Source organism: Ranitomeya variabilis, chromosome 4 (genome assembly GCF_051348905.1).
Source record: "Ranitomeya variabilis isolate aRanVar5 chromosome 4, aRanVar5.hap1, whole genome shotgun sequence".
Lineage (NCBI taxonomy): Eukaryota > Metazoa > Chordata > Amphibia > Anura > Dendrobatidae > Ranitomeya > Ranitomeya variabilis.
In genome coordinates, this window is record NC_135235.1 from 672,472,873 (window position 1) to 672,496,126 (window position 23,254).

Genomic DNA, 23,254 nt, shown 5'->3' on the forward strand with positions numbered 1-23,254 from the left:
GAAACAAACTGGGAACCTCTGTCAGACACAATATTCTCCGGAATGCCATGCAAACGAACCACATGCTGAAAAAACAATGGAACCAAGTCAGAGGAGGAAGGCAATTTAGGCAAAGGTACCAAATGGACCATTTTAGAGAACCGGTCACAAACCACCCAGATAACAGACATCTTCTGGGAAACAGGAAGATCCGAAATAAAATCCATGGAAATATGCGTCTAGGGCCTCTCAGGGACCGGCAAAGGCAAAAGCAACCCACTAGTGCGGGAACAGCAAGGCTTGGCCCGTGCACAAGTCCCACAGGACTGCACAAAAGAACGCACATCCCGCGACAAGGAAGGCCACCAAAAGGACCTAGCAACCAAATCTCTGGTACCAAAAATCCCAGGATGGCCAGCCAACACAGAACAATGAACCTCAGAAATCACCTTACTAGTCCATCTATCAGGAACAAACAGTTTCCCCACTGGACAGCGGTCAGGTTTATCAGCCTGAAATTACTGAAGCACCCGCCGTAAATCAGGGGAGATGGCAGAAAGAATCACCCCTTCCTTAAGAATGCCAACCGGCTCAAGGACTCCAGGAGAATAAGGCAAAAAACTCCTAGAGAGGGCATCAGCCTTACCATTCTTAGATCCCGGAAGATACGAGACCACAAAATCAAAACGGGAGAAAAACAGGGACCATCGAGCCTGTATAGGGTTCAGCCGCTTGGCCGACTCGAGGTAAATCAGATTCTTATGATCGGTCAAGACCACAACGCGGTGCTTGGCTCCCTCAAGCCAATGTCGCCACTCCTCAAATGCCCACTTCATGGCCAACAACTCCCGATTGCCGACATCATAATTGCGCTCCGCAGGCGAAAACTTTCTGGAAAAAAAAAGGCACACGGTTTCATCAAAGAACCATCAGAACTCCTCTGAGACAAAATGGCCCCTGCCCCAATCTCAGAAGCGTCAACCTCAACCTGAAAAGGAAGAGAAACATCCGGCTGACGCAACACAGGGGCAGAAGTAAATCGGCGTTTAAGCTCCTGAAAGGCCTCAACAGCCGCAGAGGACCAATTCGTCACATCAGCGTCTTTCTTCGTCAAATCGGTCAGGGGCTTAACCACACTGGAAAAGTTGGCAATGAAACAGCGATAAAAATTAGCAAAGCCCCAAAATTTCTGAAGACTTTTCACAGATGTGGGTTGAATCCAGTCATGAATGGCTTGGACCTTAACAGGATCCATTTCTATAGACGAGGGAGAAAAAATAAAACAAAAAAGAGACCTTCTGAACTCCAAATAGGCACTTAGACCCCTTCACAAATAAAGCATTATCACGAAGGATCTGGAATACCATCCTGACCTGCTTCACATGAGACTCCCAATCATCGGAAAAAATCAAAATATCATCCAAATACACAATCATTAATTTATCAAGATAATTGTGGAAAATATCATGCATGAAGGACTGAAATACAGAAGGAGCATTAGAGAGCCCGAAAGGCATCACAAGGTTTTCAAAATGGCCTTCGGGCGTATTAAATGCAGTTTTCCATTCGTCACCCTGTTTAATACGAACAAGATTATATGCCCCTCGAAGGTCAATCTTAGTAAACCAACTAGCCCCCTTGATCCGAGCAAACAAATCAGAAAGCAAAGGTAAAGGGTATTGGAATTTGACCGTGATCTTATTAAGAAGGCGATAATCAATACAGGGTCTCAAGGAGCCATCCTTCTTGGCAACAAAAAAGAATCCCGCTCCCAATGGTGACGAAGACGGCCGAATATGCCCCTTCTCTAAAGACTCCTTAACATAACTCCGCATGGCGGCATGCTCTGGCACAGACAGATTGAAAAGTCGGCCCTTAGGGAACTTACAGCCAGGAATCAAGATAATAGCACAATCACAGTCCCTATGCGGTGGAAGGGAACTGGACTTGGGCTCATCAAATACATCCTGGAAATCCGACAAAAACTCAGGAACTTCAGAAGAGGGGGAAGAGGAAATTGACATCAAAGGAACGTCACTATGTACCCCTTGACAACCCCAACTAGTCACAGACATAGATTTCCAATCCAGCACAGGATTATGTCCCTGTAACCATGGAAAACCCAGTACAACAACATCATGCAAACTATGCAACACCAGAAAACGGCAATCCTCCTGATGTGCTGGAGCCATGCACATGGTCAGCTGTGTCCAATACTGAGGTTTATCCTTGGCCAACGGTGTAGCATCAATGCCCCTCAAAGGAATAGGGCTCTGCAAAGGCTGCAAGGAAAAACCACAGCGCCTGGCGAATTCCAAGTCCATCAAGTTCAGGGCAGCGCCTGAATCCACAAATGCCATGAGAGAAAAGGACGATAATGAGCAAATCAAGGTCACAGATAAGAGAAATTTAGGCTGTACAGTACTGATGGTAACAGACCTAGCGACCCTCTTAGTACGCTTAGGGCAATCAGAAATAACATGAGCAGAATCACCACAGTAAAAACACAGCCTATTCTGGCGTCTGAATCATCCCTGCCGTTCTGCTCTAGTCAAAATCCTATCACATTGCATAGGCTCAGGACTCTGCTCAGAGGACACTGCCATATGGTGCACAACTTTGCGCTCGCGCAGGCGCCGATCAATCTGAATGGCTAGAGACATAGATTCGCTCAAACCAGCAGGCGTGGGGAACCCCACCATAACATCTTTAAGGGCTTCAGAAAGACCCTTTCTGAAAATTGCTGCCAGAGCCTCCTCATTCCATTTAGTGAGCACAGACCATTTTCTAAATTTCTGGCAGTATACTTCTGCCGCTTCCTGACCCTGACACAGGGCCAACAAGGTCTTTTCTGCATGATCCACAGAATTAGGTTCGTCATACAATAATCCGAGCGCTTGAAAAAATGCGTCTACATTAAGCAATGCCGGATCCCCTGATTCAAGGGAGAATGCCCAGTCCTGAGGGTCACCACGCAGCAGAGAGATGACAATTTTAACCTGCTGAATGGAATCACCAGAGGAATGGGGTTTCAAGGCAAAAAAACAATTTGCAGTTATTTTTAAAGTTCAAAAACTTGGATCTGTCCCCAAAAAACAAATCAGTGGTTGGAATTCTAGGCTCTAAAGCCGGAGTCTGGATTACATAATCTTGGATGCGCTGTACTCTTGCAGCAAGTTGATCCACACGAGAAAACAAACCCTGAACATCCATGCCAGCGCCAAAATCCTGAACCACCCAGAGATTAAGAGGAAAAAAAAGACAAAACAGACTGCAGAAAAAAAATGGCTCAGAACTTCCATTTCCTTCTTTTGAGATGCATTTAATTCATTTTTGGCCAGTTGTACTGTTATGATCTGGTGGTTTAGGAGCAACATGGGACGTGCTCTGGAGGAGGTGGTACCTGTACTGACCGCAGTTCCTGAGCTAAACACAACACTAGAAGTAGCCGTGGGATGTTCCTGTCACTCCCTAGACACCTCGTCACAGCCGGAGGACTAACTACCCCTAAAGATAGAAACAGGAAAGCTATCTTGCCTCAGAGAAAATCCCCAAAGGATAGGACAGCCCCCCACAAATATTGACTGTGAGTGGAGAGGGAAATGACATACGCAGAATGAAACCAGGATGTAGCAAAGGAGGCCAGTCTAGCTAGATAAATAGAACAGGAAAGAATACTGTGCGGTCAGTATTAAAAACTAGAAAAATCCACCACAGAGTTTACAAAAATCTCCACACCTGACTAAAGGTGTTGAGGGTAAATCTGCTTTCCAGAGCTTCCAGCTTAACTGAATAAATCCATACTGACAAGCTGGACTAGAAAAAACATAGAAAGTGCAGAAAGATTAAGTCCACAACAAGTGGACTGCAAAAGAACCAAGAAGCAAGGACTTATCTTTGCTGAACTGGTCAGAATATCAGGGAAATCCAAGCAGAGATGTGAATCCAACCAGGAACCATTGACAACTGGCACAGGCTGAAGGATAGAACCAGGCTAAATAGCCGAGCCAGAAAGACAATCAGTGGAAGCAGCTGCTGACTACTAAATCCAAGGAGCAGCAGTACCACTTAAAACCACCGGAGGGAGCCCAAGAGCAGAACTCGCAAAAGTGCCACTTACAACCACCGGAGGGAGCCCAAGAGCGGAATTCACAACAGACAAGTAACAAGTGTGGGCAATAGGAAAATCACACCTGAAACCAGATAAAAAGGGGAGAAGTAGATTCAATATTTGCATTGTGTGTCTGTGTGTGCCACACTAAGCACAGAGAACAGAAAAAGGAGAAGAGAACTATCTGAGGACTTGAGAACCAAAATTGTTGAGCAATTTCAACAATCTCAAGGTTACAAGTCCATCTCCAGAGATGTTCCTATGGTGGCCACGGTGTGCAACATAATCAAGACGTTTACAACTCATGGCACTGTAGCTAATCTCCCTGGACATGGACGGCAGAGAAAAAATGGTGAAAGGTTGCAATGCAGGTTAGCCCGGATATTGGTAAGCAGTCCTAGTCAAGTTCCAAAGAAATTCAAGCTTTCCTGCAGACTCAGGGTGCATCAGTGTCAGCACGAACTATCTGACATTTGAATGAAACGAAACGCTATAGCAGGAGACCCAGGAGGACCCTACTACGGACACAGAGATATAAAAAAGATAGACTACAGATTGCCAAAATGTACGTGAGTAAGCCAAAATCGATCTGGAAAGGCATCTTTTGGACAGATGAGACCAAGATGGATCTTTTTGGTAAAGCACATAATTCTGTTTACCCAAAATGGAATGACGCCTATGAAGAAAAGAGCACAGTACCTACAGTCAAATATGGTGGAAGTTTCTTTGCTCTAGCGATAGAGCCTATCACCCTTAAAATTAGACAGGACCTTTTGGTGGAGAGTATTATAAATTCTAGAACTGATAAAGTGGGATTATATGCCGGCGACCTCGTACTCTTCCTAAATGAATTAGAGCAATCCCTCCTGAGAGCAATTGACCTCATTAACTGTTTTGGAGAATTATCAGGTCTCAAAATTAATTGGGGCAAATCTGTGGTTATGCCACTTATAGATAATATAGCTGAGCCTGTGGTTTTTTAATTAGTAATAGAAGTAGTACAGTAGTAGTTTAGCAGTAGTACAGCAATTTAAATACCTAGGTATTATAATTAACCGAAGCCCAATTAGGGACCTTACTGGCAATGTATACCCCCTACGTGATATGATGAAGAAACAGTTTGAGAACTGGTCTCAACTTCCCCAATCTGTGGCGGGCAGAATTAACTTAATCAAAATGATAATTCTTCCAAAATGTTTGTATGTGTTGGAACATTCATTATTTAAAATCCCCAAAGGGTTTTTTAGGAAAATACATAGTATGATGGCGACATTTATATGGGGTTCATCAAGGCCCAAATTAAGTATTGGATCCCTGCAGAGACCCAAAAATCAGGGTGGCTATGCAGTCCCTGATCTATTTTTGTATTATTTAGCTGGCCAGATTTGTTATTTGAAGTACTGGTTAAGTAGTGACAAGCTCACTAATCTTATACACTTTTGGGTGGGCAATATTAGAAGGGTCCTACAGACCACCACAAGGTTTATTGTTTGCACACAGTCTAGCGATACAGGTGTGGCGAGAGAGTAAATGTATCTTAAAATTTACAGACCAGTGGGAGAGACTCAGATATGGGATAATCCTGAATTTCCACACCTCAAAAATCTACAGGACCCAATTTTCTGGAAGCAAATACAGAATAACAACACTTAATCAGATTTTTGAAAATTAGATTTTATTATCATTTTAACAAATTAATATCAAGTTTGTGATCCCTCATAGGGATTTGTACAGATACTTGCAAATGAGACATGCCATAACGCACCAGTTTCCATATCCTAGGATGCGAATATCCAAATATCCATTATTAGGAGTGTTAACAACTCAAGCACCCACGGATATAATATCCTGCCTATGTACCTTTCTACTAAACTAAATTCTCCAGAATTGCTTCCACTCATTTTGCTGTAGAGAATAAATGGGGGTAATTAATTCCATCTATCACTGATGATCAATGGAATGATGCCCTAGAGGCAAATAATAAATTAATTCAACGATATATCCTACATCAATCTTACCTGACTCCAATCAGACTACATAGATTTGGCAGACTAGCGTCTGATGAATGCCATAGGTGTGGGGAACCAGGAGCCGACTTCTGGCATCTTATTTGAAATTGTGGTGTAATATGAAGATACTGGAGTGAAGTGATAACTACATTAGAACGGATAATTAGGATACCTATTGAGTGTCTCCCAGAGATATGTATCTTGGGTATTGTGGATGAAGAACTGTGGTTGCACTATGACAGAATATTTCTTCGGGATGTTCTATTTATTGCTAGGAAATCAATACCACTGAGGTGGATGGGGGGAAGCCTCCCACTATCAACCAGTGGAAAAAATTAGTTAATAATATAATACCATATAAGAATATATTATATAGAAATAGAGCAAGTCCCCAGAAGCTCCACAGGATTTGGGAGAGATGGTGTGACTCACCCTTAAAGCATTTATCCCCTAATGCCATGACTTCGTCAATCTCACTTTACGAGTAGTGATGAGCGAGTATACTCATTGCCCGTGTTTTCCCGGGTGGTCTCCGAGTATTTATGACTGCTCAGAGATTTAGTTTTCATCACCGCAGCTGGATGATTTAAAGCTTCTAGCCAGCCTGAGTACATGTTGGGGTTGCCTGGTTGCTAGGGAATCCCCACATGTATTCAGCCTGTCTAGCAGCCATAAATTATGCAGCTGAGTCAACAAAAACTAAATCTCCGAACACTAACAAATACTCGGAGACCACCCGAGCGTGCTCGGGAAAACCCGAGCAACGAGTATACTCTCATCACTAGTTACGAGCCCTCATGTGTGTTCCTTCAAACATATGGACTGTGATACATGATATGCGTAGGCTAAAAGAGTGTACTTCTGATACGGCCCGAATTGGTACATGTTCTGAATTTTGATAAGAAACTAGCTAATTGAGTTGAGAGTGCAGTGCTTCATAACGGAACTTGTCCTAATACACTGTGTTCCAATCTGTTTGCTTTTCTTTTTGTTCACTCTATTATTGAGAGTGTGATGCTACGTACACTCACTGGCCACTTTATTAGGTACACCTGTCCAACTTCTTGTTAACACTTAATTTCTAATCAGCCAATCACATGGCGGCAACTCAGTGCATTTAGGCATGTAGACATGGTCAAGACAATCTCCTGCAGTTCAAACCGAGCATCAGTATGGGGAAGAAAGGTGATTTGAGTGCCTTTGAACGTGGCATGGTTGTTGGTACCAGAAGGGCTGGTCTGAGTATTTCAGAAACTGCTGATCTACTGGGATTTTCACGCACAACCATCTCTAGGGTTTACAGAGAATGGTCCAAAAAAGAAAAAAAATCCAGTGAGCGGCAGTTCTGTGGGCGGAAATGCCTTGTTGATGCCAGAGGTCAGAGGAGAATGGGCAGACTGGTTCGAGCTGATAGAAAGGCAACAGTGACTCAAATCGCCACCCGTTACAACCAAGGTAGGCCTAAGAGCATCTCTGAACGCACAGTGCGTCGAACTTTGAGGCAGATGGGCTACAGCAGCAGAAGACCACACCGGGTACCACTCCTTTCAGCTAAGAACAGGAAACTGAGGCTACAATTTGTACAAGCTCATCGAAATTGGACAGTAGAAGATTGGAAAAACGTTGCTTGGTCTGATGAGTCTCGATTTCTGCTGCGACATTCGGATGGTAGGGTCAGAATTTGGCGTAAACAACATGAAAGCATGGATCCATCCTGCCTTGTATGGAGCATCTTTGGGATGTGCAGCCGACAAATCTGCGGCAACTGTGTGATGCCATCATGTCAATATGGACCAAAATCTCTGAGGAATGCTTCCAGCACCTTGTTGAATCTATGCCACGAAGAATTGAGGCAGTTCTGAAGGCAAAAGGGGGTCCAACCCGTTACTAGCATGGTGTACCTAATAAAGTGGCCGGTGAGTGTACATGTTACTGTATTGAATGGATAAAGGTAAATGTTTGAATCATTCTGACCTTATTCTATGACATTATATGTTTGTAACTTTTATCCTGTGGAATCTTTAAAAAAAAAGAGTTTAAAAAATATATATGGTGGAGGTTCAAAGATAATTTGGGGTTCTTTAGCTGCCACTAGCACTAGCTACCTTGACAGTGTGCGAGGCAGGGCCGTATTTGCCACTAGGCACTTGAGGGCACGTGCCTAGGGCGGCGGGATGCTGGGGGGGGGGCGGCACCTGAGCAGGTGTGTGGTTTTTTTTTCTCGTTTTTTTTTTAAGTCCGGTCCGGCCGGGGTCACCTTAAACATCCCCGCCCGCCCGCCGCTGCCTCCTTGCCCCCTTAAAGACATCATGATATGGTATGATTGATTCATACTCACCTCACCTGCTACAGCGATGCCTGGTCTGCTCTCAGTGACTGCACGCCCTCGCCTCGTCCTGTGTGAGCGGTCACATGGTACCGCTCATTAAGGTTCATGAATATGCATGCATATTCATGAACTTAATGAGCGGTACCACCTGACCGCGGCGCTCACACAGGACGAGGGTGCTGCGCCGCCGGCGGGAGTCGGGACAGAGGTGGAGCCGGGATTCCGTTCTTCTGCGTGGTGTGAGGTGAGTATGATATGATGACAGCCAGGGAGGACGGGGGGAGCCGGGGAGGATGAAGCAGGACCGTGGATGGTGAGCGGCGGGGCAGCCGATGAGCCACGCATTAGAGGGGGGATGGGAGATGAGTCTGACTGAGCCACCGATGCATACAGGGAGGGAGGGGGAGATGAGCCACACATGGGGGGGGATGAGAGATGAGCCAGAGCCACCCATGCATACAGGGAGGGAGGGGGAGATGAGCCACGCATACAGCCAGGGAGGGGGAGATGAGCCACGTATACAGCCTACAGGGGGGATGGGAGGTGAGTCTGACTGAGCCACCCATGCATACAGGGAGGGAGGGGGAGATGAGCCACACATACAGCCAGGGAGGGGGCGATAAGCCACGCATACAGCCTACAGGGGGGATGGGAGATGACGAGCCTGAGCCACCCATGCATACAGGGAGGGGGAGATGAGCCACGCATACAGGGGGGGTGGGAGATGAGCCTTAGCCACCCATGCATACAGGGAGGGGGAGATGAGCCACTCATAGGGGGGATGGGAGATGAGCCTGAGCCACCCATGCGTACAGGGAGGGAGGGGGAGATGAGCCACGCATACGGGGGGGATGGGAGATGAGCCTGATCCACCCATGCATACAGGGAGGGGGAGATGAGCCCGAGCCACCCATGCATACAGGGAGGGTGAGATGAGCCACACATACAGGGGGGGATGGGAGATGAGCCAGAGCCACCCATGCATACAGGGAGGGTGGGGGAGTTGAGCCACTCATACAGGGGGGATGGGAGGTGAGCCTGAGCCACCCATGCATACAGGGAGGGAGGGGGAGATGAGCCACGCATAGGAGGGGGATGGGAGATGAGCCAGAGCCACCCATGCATACAGGGAGGGGGAGATGAGCCACACATACAGGAGGGGGGGCATTATACAGTATGCATGGAGCATCATGTGTGGCCATTATAAAGTATGGAGCATTGTGTGTGGCCATTATACAGTATTGAGCATCATGTGTGGCAATTATACAGTATTGAGCATCATGTGTGGCAATTATACAGTATTGAGCATTGTGTGTGGCCATTATACAGTATTGAGCATCATGTGTGGCAATTATACAGTATTGAGCATCATGTGGGGCCATTATACAGTATTGAACATCATGTGGGGTCATTATACAGTATGGAGCATCGTGTGTGGCCATTATACAGTATTGAGCATCATGTGGCAATTATACAGTATTGAGCATCATGTGTGGCAATTATACAATATTGGGCATCATGTGTGGCAATTATACAGTATTGAGCATCATGTGGGGCCATTATACAGTATTGAACATCATGTGGGGTCATTATACAGTATTGAACATCATGTGGGGTCATTATACAGTATGGAGCATCATGTGTGGCCATTATACAGTATGGGGCATCATGTGTGCCCATTATACAGTATTGAGCACTGTGTGGCCATATTTTTTTTTGTTATAATTATTGTATATGAAACAGTGTGATCAGCAGTGCTAAATGGGTGTGGTTGGGACTTGGATATGGGTGTGACTAGTTGTGAAATGGGTGTGGTCAGAGGTGTGGCCTAAAATTTGCCGCGGCACACTACGTGCTTCGCAACCTTTATACCTCTTTCCCTTCTTCAAGAGTTGGGAAGTATGGTACCGCATTTGCAAGATCACAGCAAGTGCTGCAAATCCCATAGGGAATGAATGAAGCCAAACGCAGTGTTGCCATAAGTGATCCGTTACGTGGCAGATGCAGAAAAAACTGCCCGATCTGCTGCAAAAGGCTATTTTCACAACAGCGATTCTTGCCAAAGTCACTGCCGATAGTGTCATACTCACCAATGGGGGAGGCAGCACTAAAAGTGCCTAGGGCAGCAGAAACTCTAAATACGGCCCTGGTGCGAGGCATCATGAAATCTTAAGATTACCAAAGGATTTTGGGTTGCAATGTATTGCCCAGTGTCTGAAAGCGGAGTTTGCGTCCTAGGTCATGGGTCTTCCAGCAGGACAATGACCCCAAACATACTTCAAAAAGCCCCCAGAAATGGATGGAAACAAAGCGCTTGAGAGTTCTGAAGTTGCCAGAAATGAGTCCGAATCTAAATCCCATCGAAGACCTGACGAGGGATCTTAAAATTGCTGTTAGGAGAAGGCACCGTTCTAATATAGGAGACCTGAAGCAGTTTACATGTGAGAAGGGGTATCTAATATATAATTGCCCAGAATACTACTTCCTGCAATTTGTGCCAACTTCCGTGGCTTTGGCCGGAGCTAATGTCCGGAGATAATGTCCGGAGCTAATGTCCGGAGCTAATGTCCGGAGCTAATGTCCGGAGATAAGTGACGTCACCAGTGTCCTACACCCAGGCAGAGCACAGGGGCCCCAGGCAGCATATGGGGCCCCAGGCAGAGCACAGTGGTCCCAGGCAGCATATGGGGCCCCAGGCAGAGCACAGGGGCCCCAGGCAGCATATGGGGCCCCAGGCAGAGCACAGTGGCCCCAGGCAGAGCACAGGGGCCCCAGGCAGCATATGGGGCCCCAGGCAGAGCATATGGGGCCCCAGGCAGAGCACAGTGGTCCCAGGCAGCATATGGGGCCCCAGGCAGAGCACAGGGGCCCCAGGCAGCATATGGGGCCCCAGGCAGAGCACAGGGGCCCCAGGCAGCATATGGGGCCCCAGGCAGAGCACAGTGGCCCCAGGCAGAGCACAGGGGCCCCAGGCAGAACATGGGGCCCCAGGCAGAGCACAGGGGCCCCAGGCAGAGCACAGGGGCCCCAGGCAGCATATGGGGCCCCAGGCAGAGCACAGGGGCCCCAGGCAGCATATGGGGCCCCAGGCAGAGCACAGTGGCCCCAGGCAGCATATGGGGCCCCAGGCAGAGCACAGTGGCCCCAGGCAGAGCACAGGGGCCCCAGGCAGAGCACAGTGGTCCCAGGCAGAGCACAGGGGCCCCAGGCAGCTTATGGGGCCCCAGGCAGAGCACAGTGGCCCCAGGCAGAGCACAGGGGCCCCAGGCAGAACATGGGGCCCCAGGCAGAGCACAGGGGCCCCAGGCAGCATATGGGGCCCCAGGCAGAGCACAGGGGCCCCAGGCAGCATATGGGGCCCCAGGCAGAGCACAGTGGCCCCAGGCAGAGCACACACCAAAGCGGAGGCCGAGGGGCCTGGCCCCGCCCACCAAAGCGGAGGCCGAGGGGCCCCGCCCACCACATCGGAGGCCGAGGGGCCCCGCCCACCAAATCGGAGGCCGAGGGTCCCCGCCCACCAAATCGGAGGCCGAGGGTCCCCGCCCACCAAATCGGAGGCCGAGGGTCCCCGCCCACCAAATCGGAGGCCGAGGGGCCCCGCCCACCAAATCGGAGGCCGAGGGGCCCCGCCAACCAAATCTGAGGCCGAGGGGCCCAGCCCACCAAATCGGAGGCCGAGGGTCCCCGCCCACCAAATCGGAGGCCGAGGGGCCCCGCCCACCAAATCGGAGGCCGAGGGTCCCCGCCCACCAAATCGGAGGATAAGGGGCCCCGCCTACCAAATCGGAGGCCGAGGGGCCCCACCAACCAAATCGGAGGCCGAGGAGCCCCGCCCACCAAATCGAAGGCCGAGCGGCCCCGCCCACTAAAGCGGAGGCAGAGGGACCCCGCCCACCAAATCGGAGGCCGTGGGGCCCCACCAACCAAATCGGAGGCCGAGGGGCCCCGCCCACCAAATCGGAGGCCGAGGGTCCCTGCCCACCAAATCGGAGGCCGAGGGGCCCCACCAACCAAATCGGAGGCCGAGGGGCCCCGCCCACCAAATCGGAGGCCGAGGGGCCCCGCCCACCAAATCGGAGGCCGAGGGGCCCCGCCCACCAAATCGGAGGATAAGGGGCCCCGCCTACCAAATCGGAGGCCGAGGGGCCCCACCAACCAAATCGGAGGCCGAGGGGCCCCGCCCACCAAAGCGGAGGCAGAGGGACCCCGCCCACCAAATCGGAGGCCGTGGGGCCCCGCCAACCAAATCGGAGGCCGAGGGTCCCCGCCCACCAAATTATTCTTACATTTGAATAAATAAAGTATATATGGATTCTAGACTCCCGATTCTTTAGAATCGGGCTGCCATCTAGTACTTAATAAAAAACAAGTACAATAATCTTAACCCCTTAACCCCCGGAGCTTTTTTCGGTTTTGCGTTTTTGTTTTTCGCTCCCCTCCATCCCAGAGCCATAACTTTTTTATTTTTCCATCAATATGGCCATGTGAGGGCTTATTTTTTGCGGGACGAGTTGTACTTTTGAACGACACCATTGGTATTACCATGTCGTGTACTAGAAAACAGGAAAAAAATTCCAAGTGCAGTGAAATTGCAGAAAAAGTGCAATCCCACACTTGTTTTTTTTGTTTGGCATTTTTGATAGGTTCACTAAATGCTAAAACTGACCTGCCATTATGATTCTACAGGTCATTACGAGTTCATAGACACCAAACATGTCTAGATTCTTTTTTATCATAAGTGGTGAAAAAAAATGCCAAACTTTGCTAAAAAAAATAATTGCACAATATTCCGTTACCCGTAGCGTCTCCATTTTTCGGTATCTCGGGTTGGGTGGGGCTTATCTTTTGCACTCCAAGCTGACGTTTTTAATTATACCATTTTGGTGCAGATATGATCTTTTGATCGGATTATTTCATTTTAATGTAATGTCGCGGCGACCAAAAAAAGTAATTCTGGCGCTTTAATTTTTTTTCTCGCTACGCTGTTTAGCGATCAGGTTAATCCTTTTTTATTGATAGATCGGGTGATTCTGAACTCGGTGATACCAAATATGTGTAGGTTTGATTTTTTTTTTTATTATTGTTTTATTTTGAATGGAGCGAAAGGGGGGTGATTTTAACTTTTATTTTTTTTATTTTTTTCATATTATTTTTCCTTTTTTTTTTACTTTGGCCATGCTTCAATAACCTCCATGGGAGGCTAGAAGCTGCCATAACTCGGTTGCCTCTGCTACATAAAGGTGATGCTCAGATCGCCTCTATGTAGGAGAATTACAGCATTGCTTTGAGCGCTGACCACAAGGTGGCTCTCACAGCACTCTGGCATCAACAACCATAGAGGTCTGCAGGAGACCTCTGGTTGTCATGCATTTCCGGCCGGATGGCCGAAAGCGCTTGTTAAATGCCGCTGTCAAACTCTGACAGCGGTATTTAACTAGTTAATAGGTGCAGGCGGATCGCGATTCCACCCGCGCCTATTGCGGGCACATGTCAGCTGTTCAAAGCAGCTGATATGTCCTGGCTTTGATGCGGGCTCACCACTGGAGCCCACATCAAAGCGGGGGTTCTGCCATCGGACGTACTATTCCGTATGATGGCAGAAAGGGGTTAAACAATACAAGTCACGACTGGTACAGGAGGAGAGAGGACCCTGCCCACGAGGGCTCACAATCTACAAGGGATGGGGGAGGATACAGGAGGTGAGGGCAGAGCTGGTCGTTCAGCGGTTTGGTGGATAGGTGGATACAAAAGAAGAGTGATCCAAAATTCGTGTAAGAAGCTTATTGATGGTTATTGGAAGCAATTGATTGCATTTATTTATTACAAAGGGTGTGTAAACAAATATTAAGTTGAGGGTGCCAACAATTTTGTCCAGCCATTTTGGGGGTTTTGTGTGAAACTATGTCCAATTTGCCTTTTTTTCTTTTCATTTTTTCTGTGTTGTTTCAAAACACACAAGGGAAATAAACATGTACGAGTAAGGCTACTTTCACACTAGCGTCGGGAAAGACCCGTCGCTGTGCGTCGGGCCGACGTCCCCGACGCTAGCGTGGTCTCCGCCGCACAACGGGGGCAGCGGATGTATTTTTCCAACGCATCCGCTGCCCCATTGTGAGGTGCGGGGAGGTGGGGGCGGAGTTCCGGCCGCGCATGCGCGGTCGGAAAAAGCGGACCGTCGGGAGCAAAAAACGTTACATGTAAGGTTTTTTTCTCCCGACGGTCCGCTAACACACGCCCAAGCGTCGCAAAACGGACGCGACGTTTGGCAATGCGTCGCTAATGCGTCGCTAATGTTAGTCTATGACGAAAAAACGTATCCAGCAAGAACTTTTGCTGGATGCGTATTTTCGGCAAAACGACGCATTTGCGACGTATTGCAGTTAACGCTAGTGTGAAAGTAGCCTTATTGTAACAAAACATGTAATTGTAATTATTTTCTGGAAGAAATACTTCATGAGTCTACTCAGCTGCCTTTTCCATATAACATCATGGCTGCAGATTTAACTGCATTTTCATGGTAACGGGTTATCTTTAAATTGTGATATGTCATAGTTGCCTTTGTCAATTGATTTGCAAGTCTTATATAAACTTTTATATAAACATTATCTTAAAAAAAAACCATAATATAATTTCAAAGCAAGGTAATTCAAAAATAATAAAAATGAGTTTATTCTTAGGAGATGACTGTGTTTGGAGCCAAGAAGAACATCAAGTATTTTCAGATTTTAAAGCAAGTGATCAAGGAATCACACATGATACTAATGAAGATCACGCCATTATCCCGTTTGAAAACTCAGCCCTTCACAGCAAAGATCTATCGCCTGATCCTTTTCAACTGGTCCAATCTTCATCACAGACTGTGAAGCAAAATCAAAGAGTTCATACAGGAATTAAGACATATTCAAGTTCAGAATATGGAAAATGCTTCAACCATAAATCTGATCTTGTGACACATCAGCGAACTCATATTGTGGAGAAACCATATTCATGTCCAGAATGTAGGAAATGTTTTAAGAGGAAAGCAAATATGGTGGAGCATCAAAGAATTCACACAGGGGAGAAGCCTTTTTCATGTTCCGTATGTGGAAAATGTTTTAGCCAGAAATCAGTTCTTTTTAGACATCACAGACTTCATACAGGTGAGAATTGAAACAATTTTCATATTCACCATGTAGTAAATAGTTTAAACAGAATTCCGTTTTAGTGGCACAAAGAAGAGCCATGGAGGAGAAGCCATACTCATGTTCTGAATGTTGTAGTTTTGTAAGCAACATTTAAAAAAAAAGAAAAAAATAAGAATATTGGTAAGCCAGTCTTATACTCAGTCTAAAGCAATTTCTTTTTTTTACATGACCATGCTACCCTTCTCTGCTCTGTGTTAAAGTGCGACTGTCTGGGACTGTGAAAATCACACAACATGTAGCAGTACTGATCTATATGTGATTTTTATGGTTCTGTACTGAGCAATTTACTAGAAAGTTGAAACTAAATTAAACAGAAAAGTCAAAATATTTTACACTTATTTAAAAATATGAATATAATTTCAAAGTAATTAAATTAATAAATAATCAAATTGGGTTTATTTTCAGCAGATAACAATTCTTGGAGCCAAGAAGGACATCAAATATCTTCAGATTTCGAGGTAGGTGATCATGGAATCACACATGACACAAGAGCATGCCATTATCCTGTGTATATACTCAGCCATTCAAATCAAAGGTCTAACATCTGATCCTTTTTAATTGGTCCTATCTTCTGATTCGTTGCAGATTGTAAAGAAAAAGCAAAGAGCTCAAACAGGAATTAAGCCATATTCAACTTCAGAATGTGGGAAATGTGTCAACCATGAATCTGATGTTACCCATCAGCAAATTCACGCAGAGGAGAAGCCATATATATGTACAGAATGTGGAAAATGCTTCAACCATGAATCAAATCTTGTTAGACATCAACGAATTCACACAGCGGAGAAGCCATATTCATGTTCAGAATGTGGGAAAAGTTTTAATCGGAAATCATATCTTATTGAGCATCTAAGAATTCACACAGGGGAGAAGCCTTTTTCATGCTCAGTATGTGCAAAATGTTTTAGCCAGAAGTCAGTTCTTTTTAGACATCACATACTTCACACAGGTGAGAAACCATTTTCATGTTCACAATGTAGTAAGTCTTTTAAACGAAAAGCAGATTTATTGGCACATCAAAGAGTTCACACAGGGGAGAAACCATTTTCATGCTCAGAATGTGGGAAATGTTTTACCAGGAAATCACATGTCGCAATACACCAGAGAGTTCACACAGGGGAGAAGCCATATTAATGTTTTAAATGTGAGAAATCTTGTTCTGAAAAGTCAGATCAGACATCAGAGGAGTCACAGAGGGAAGACGCCTTTTTTATGTAGAAAATGTGGACATTGGTTCAATAACAACTCAGTTCTAATAGCACAGCAAAGATCTCACAGTGTAAAACACAGAACGTGAGAAATGTTTTATCCATAAATTACTTCTTAGACATCAAAGAGCTCGGCTATAATTAGTGTATACATGGGTTGTGCTCCTTTTTTTACTTGGCAATCTCACATTTATGCTCTCCATCCAAATTTACAATGTTAAAAAAAAAATTGGTATTTTTTTAATGCCCTGGAACGGAACGATTGAAAGCAAAGAAACATTATAATTGTTTTAGTCTTTATTGGACATCTAATGTAGACATTCTGTAGATTTGTAGTATGACCAACACATTGTAATTACCAAATGTGAGCCATTAAAGGTTTCTCTTTGGTTAGAGTTTTCTACAAAGGAACTTGGTGGCAAAAATCTCCCTATCGTTTAAGCCTTTTCAGAAACAGTTCCCATCTTAAACTTGTTTTACGTGTGTGTGTGTCCTATTTATTACAAGTAGCTACAAACATTTTCATTGGTTTAATTTTCACTTCATTTTTTTATAATCATTGTCATGTAATAAAGTTTTCTGACGTTTTCTAGCTGGTTGAAGAGCTCTATTTACTTAATGTTCTGGAAATTTTCTTGCGGCGCCACTCTTTGACATTTAGATTTTTTTGGCCATTAGAGCTGCATGAGGACTTTTTTTGTGGGGCAAGCAGACTTTTATTGTTACCACTTTAGGGAAGTGTGACAGGTTCGCTGGCAATGTAAGTGAGAGGAGGTATGTATCACGAAGATTGCTATCTTCCGTGATGTGAAAATCCAAAAGTTTCTCTCCAGCATAATATGTGCTGAGAGGGGTTAATCAGGCATGGTAGGGTTGGGCTTTTTGTGAGTAGGTGTAAGAGATAGGCCAGACACCTACTCACTATATCTTCACATAAAGCAGGGCCGGACTGGCCATCGGGCACTTCTGGCAAATGCCAGAAGGGCTGGTGTCAGTAGAGGGTCGCTCGAACCCTGCACGCTCTGCCACTGGGCTGACTCACCCCCCCGCCAGCGCCGCCGCATTCAACTATACCAGCATCTATGACGCCAATACAGTTGTATGCAATGATGGAGGAGAGAGCGTCTGCTGATGCTCCCTCTCCCATCATTCCCCTCTCTGCCTCTGACATTGTGGGTGTGCGATGACATCATATCATCGCGTACCTGCTGTGTGCTGGGCAGACTGCAGCCGCTGAGACCGGAGCCAGGAGCAGCGCGGGCACGAGGAGAGGTGAGGATTGTATGTTTTTTTTTTAATATATCAATGAGTGATAACTGGATTGTGGGGCTATTGGGGGGGTACTATATTACATTCTATGGGGGGCTGTATTACATTCTATGGGGGGCTGTATTACATTCTATGGGGGCTGTGTTATATTCTATGGGGGCTGTATTACATTCTATGGGGGGCTGTATTACATTCTATGGGTGGGGATGTATTACATTCTATGGGGGCTGTATTACATTCTATGGGGGGCTGTATTACATTCTATGGTGGGTGGTATTGCATTCTATAGGGGGTTGTATTATATTCTATGGGGGTTGTATTATATTCTATGGGGAGCTGTAGTACATTCTATGAGGGAGGATTGCATCATACTCTTTTATGGGGCTACATTATATTCTATGGGGAGGTAGGCTGTATTATATTCTATATTAAATGTACTCTATGTATTAAATGTATTATATTCTATGAGGGGTGATTGCATCATACTCTATGAGGGGGCTACATTATATTCTATGGGGAGCTGCATTATACTATATGAGGAGGGCTGCATTGTATTGTATTGAGGGGCTACATTGTATTCTATGGGGGGCTGCATTATGCTGTATGAGGGGGCTACCATATATTATATATGCAGGGGCTGCATTATACTATATGAGGGGGCTGCATTATATTCTCTGGGGGTTACATTATACTCGGGGCTACAATATATTCTGTGGGGTGGCTGCATTATACTCTGGGGTGGCATTATTATACTATATGTGGGCTGCATTATACTGTATCGAGGACTATGGAGAATACATTATACTATATGAAGATCTATGGGGTGCATTATACTATGGGAAGTGAATTGTACTACATGGATGACTATGGCGGTGCATTATACTATATGGAGTACTATGAGGAGTGCATTATACTATATGGAGGACTGAGGAGTGTATTATACTATATGGAGGACTGAGGAGTGTATTATACTATATGGAGGACTATGAGAAGTGTATTATACTATATGGAGGACTGAGGAGTGTATTATACTATATGGAGGACTGAGGAGTATATTATACTATATGGAGGACTGTGGTGCACATTATAATATATGGAGGACTATGTGGTGTATTATACTAAACAAGCAAAATGCTGCCTATTCATCGAGTGATTGGATTGTTCATGTGGGAACAGAAAGCCTTGTTCTCAGCAGCACATCGCCGGTGTAAACTGTAGTTGTGTTGCTGATAACACGATACTGTATGGGGACAGATTGATCTAATTGTGATTGTTCTGTCCCCATAATTCTTTCTCAGTTGGTGTAAAGAGGCCGGGAAACAAGCGAACGACTTCAGTATTGTCGATCACACTCATTTAGTGGCCTGAGATCCGCGCATGTAAATACAACAGAAATGCTTTGCAGGGAGACCAGGCAAGGATGATGACAGTTGTAGTTAGCACCCGGCGCCTGGGAATAGCGCTAACTCTACTGCTTTTCCCAGCCGCCAAAGCATTTCATTCTGGTATGTGTAATGATTTTTAGGGTTGATGTCAGCTGCGTAATGTCAGCTGCTATCAATCCCTGGTGTAAGTAATGGAGAGGTGTCTATCAGACACCCCCACTACTAGCCCAGACCTGGAGAGACCCAGCGACTCTGAAGAGCGGTGACAGTAGTAACAATACCGCTCTTCACAGTCACCGAGCTCAGTGCAAGACCCGAATATCTAAAGAGCGGTGAAGTTACTGATGTCACCACTCTTCAGAGTCACCGGGTCTCGTGCTGCGCAGCGGAACCAAAAGTGGCTGTTGGCAAAGTTTATGGAGCCTCAGAATGAGGTTTCATAGCCTTTGATAAAGTAGCGGCTTTTCTTGGTACTGCAACTAAAAGCAATAAATGGGACTGAGCTGTAATGCTGGATACAGCATTACCAATTGAGCATCTCTGTAGAGACCTAAACATGGCTGTCCACCAACATACACCATCCAACCTGATGGAACTGGAGAGGATCTGCAAGGAAGAATGGCAGAAGATCCCTAAATCCAGGTGTGAAAAACTTGTTGCTTCATTCTCAAGAAGACTCGTGGCTGTACAAGCTCAAAAGGGTGCTTCTACTCAATACTGAGCAAAGGGTCTGAATACTTATGACCATGTGATATTTCAGTTTTTCTTTTTTAATAAATTTGCAAAAATCTCTACATTTGTTTTTTTTTCAGTCAAGATGGGGTGCAGAGTGTACAGCTGCAGGCTGGAGCACCCTCATGTCAATCAATGGGGTTCATGTTGTGGGGGGTGGGGGGGCAGTGAGTGCATGAAACAACATTTTCAGTATTGAGTATAAGCACCACCTGCAGAAATCCTGGCACGTAAAGTCTCAGCAGCTATAACTAAGTTACTGAGGTTATTAATGGTCTTATGAGGATTGTTCTGCCGCTAAATGCACTTGGCATAACAATCAAGATGAGCTGCTGGCAGCATTCTTCAAAAGGGAACATCATACTGGTCCTATTACCAGGATTATGGTGTGTGTGGGGGGGCATAATGTACAGTAGCTGGACCCCTTGAGTCTTCTTTACTGGTGCATTAACAGTACAGCAATACATTGACGTGGTCATGGAACCAGAGGTGCGCCCATTTCTCCAGTGTCCCAAAAACTTATTTTAAAACTGTTAGCATATATTTTTCTTACACTACTGTGAGCAACCGGCACTAAACCTGCTACCAAGGTATCTTCTATTGGCTCCCATCGAGCACATCTGCAAAGTCATTGGTTGGAAATAGCAGAGGGAGCTGCAAGCAGTGGATCTTGATGATTTGCCCAAGTGCATTCAGCGGCAGAATCTACCTCAGATGACCATTAATAACAGATCAATTTAGGCTCAAAAAAGTTACACATCTTGGTAGAAGAGATTTCTGAAATTGGGGCTTCAGCCTCTGATCTTTTAGAACCTTAGTAGTGACCCTGACACACCACCTTCTAAATTCATCAAATGTTAGTGAATGTTGGTTCAATATTTCAGCAATATTTCACGCTTTACATTTTGCCCAAGTACTTACTGTGCCTAATACCAACCCTACAAGTATAGAGTTCACATGCTATACTGCATTACAGAGTATTTGTCCTATATTATTCCCCAGGCTGTGCATATATACATTTATATAGAGCAGGGGTGAACAAGATATGGCCCCCAATCATTTGATTTGCCATGGGATGCAGTTGTGGAATGCACCGGATGTGCATCATTGCATGCTGGGAAGGTGTGACATAGTAGGAGGCGGGCTGTCAGGGCCGGAAGTGACATGCCGTGAACCGAATCGGTGGGACACACAACCTGGATGCGTCTGGCAGGGGAAGGAACTGAACAGGATGGAAGTGCAGACATCTCTGGAATCAAAGAGGACAAACTATTTAATGTATGTATTTTTCTATCAAGTGTATATACACGGAGGATAGGGTGAATATAAGGAGAATTAAGTAAATATACTGTAGATGAATATGAGAAATTTGCTGAGAAATGACAGGAATATGAGGAAAATAAGTGAAAAAAAGTGAAACGTGAAAAAATCTAACAAAAAAAATAAGACAACATGAAAAATGTAAAGTATAATAGCAATGTAATATAGGCTAGGTTCCCATTGCGTTAATGGGATAGCGCTAACGGACAGCGTTGCACTGCAAAATTAACGCCGTGCACCGCGTCCGTTAGCGCTCCCATTGCCGGCAATGTTAGAGCGCATTGCTAGCGCGTGTCATTTTCGGCACGCGCTAGCGATGTGCCGGTCTTTTGTAGCGCGCCTCGGACGCTGCTTGCAGCGTCCACGGCGCGCCAGAGGTCCGTTCCCCGCTCTCGCAGATCGGGGATCTACGAGAGCGGGGACGTTAACGCGACCCCTGAACGCGGCCCCGAAAAAGACATTTCGTTAGCGCAATCCGCTAGCGCTCACGCTAAACGGATTGCACTAACGCAATCTGAACCTAGCCGAAATATGTATAAAAAATAGAATAAGAACATTGAATACAATTTAAAAAAAATTGACATATTTATGACATAATGATGAATAATAGGAAAAAGGAAATAAAAAGAGTAAAAAGAAATAAAAGGGTCAGAGGAAAAGAGGGTATGAAAAGAAAAGAGCGAAAAGAACAAAGAGAAACAATAGTGATAGGTATAGGTAAGTATAATAACAGCCGTATTAATTGTATAAATACCCCTCAATAGAAGTGTCACTATTAGAAAGGTGTATTAGACAGACAATATATGAATACATGAAATAAAAATTAATTATTACTGAAAAATTATCACATCATACTCTCTATTAAGACCTTTTTATTCCAAACTCTGAAGTTGATGAATCCAACAGGCCTCCCAGGATTTAAGACGATTGACCTGAATACCCCCTCGCCTATTAGGTTGTTTCTGTTCTAGGACCTGGTATCTTAATTGGGCAATAGTGTGTCCGGCTGTATGGAAATGATGTGGAATGGCCAATGAACATCTTCCGCATCTGATATCAGACTTTTGTTTGGATATACGGTCCTTAACTGCTTGTGTGTTTTCCCCTATGAAGATTTTGCCACAAGGGTATTTGATTGTTTAGATCCCGAATTTGGGATCGCAGGTGAAAACACCATGAATGGGGATGCCGCTATCTGTGTGGGGATGAAATATCTTGTACTCCAAACAATCCGATGTTCGGTTCCACAGACAGAAGATGTCATCTATATATTTGCCCCACAATAGTCAATGAGTGCGGTAGAAAGTATCATTATAGACAAATTGCGTCTCAAAGGATGACATGGTATGGAGGGGCAACATTTGAGCCCATGGCTGTGCCTTGAACTTGTAAAAAAAAAAAAAGTAAACTTATACATGGGACTTAAAAATAGACCTTTTTTGGAGAAGATGTAGTGTGTGATCCAAAGACTTAGAAGAGATATTGATCACTAAATCTGGATTGCTACCTGTGATCTTGTGCTCATCGTGTGACGTGATGTGTCTGCGACATTGGCCACCCTTCTTGTCCTATTCTTTGGTTGTATCGTCTACTTTGGCCTAAAAAGCTGGGTCGGTTTGAGTCCATAGGCTCGTTAACGGAGCTGGAAATGGAACATTCTCCAGAAGTCTTGCGGTACCTGTAGTTGGGATGAAAGGAGGAGGAGCCCTGTCATCTATACACTATATT

General features: G+C 45.4%; 1 protein-coding gene across 3 annotated transcripts in view; it reads left to right on the forward strand.

Moving 5' to 3' along the window:
- The window catches only part of LOC143766297 (uncharacterized), a 51,660-nt gene extending 34,254 nt beyond the window's left edge, over positions 1-17,406 (forward strand). For 2 of the 3 annotated variants that reach the window (XM_077253861.1, XM_077253863.1), the window contains exons 7-9: positions 15,106-15,567; positions 16,018-16,070; positions 16,198-17,406. In XM_077253861.1, coding sequence (XP_077109976.1) covers positions 15,106-15,567; positions 16,018-16,070; positions 16,198-16,746 — 1,064 coding nt within the window. In that variant the 3' untranslated portion in view covers positions 16,747-17,406. The remainder of the gene's footprint in view (positions 1-15,105; positions 15,568-16,017; positions 16,071-16,197) is intronic. The other variant, XM_077253862.1, reaches the window with a different exon arrangement.
- Positions 17,407-23,254: the final 5,848 nt, after the last annotated feature.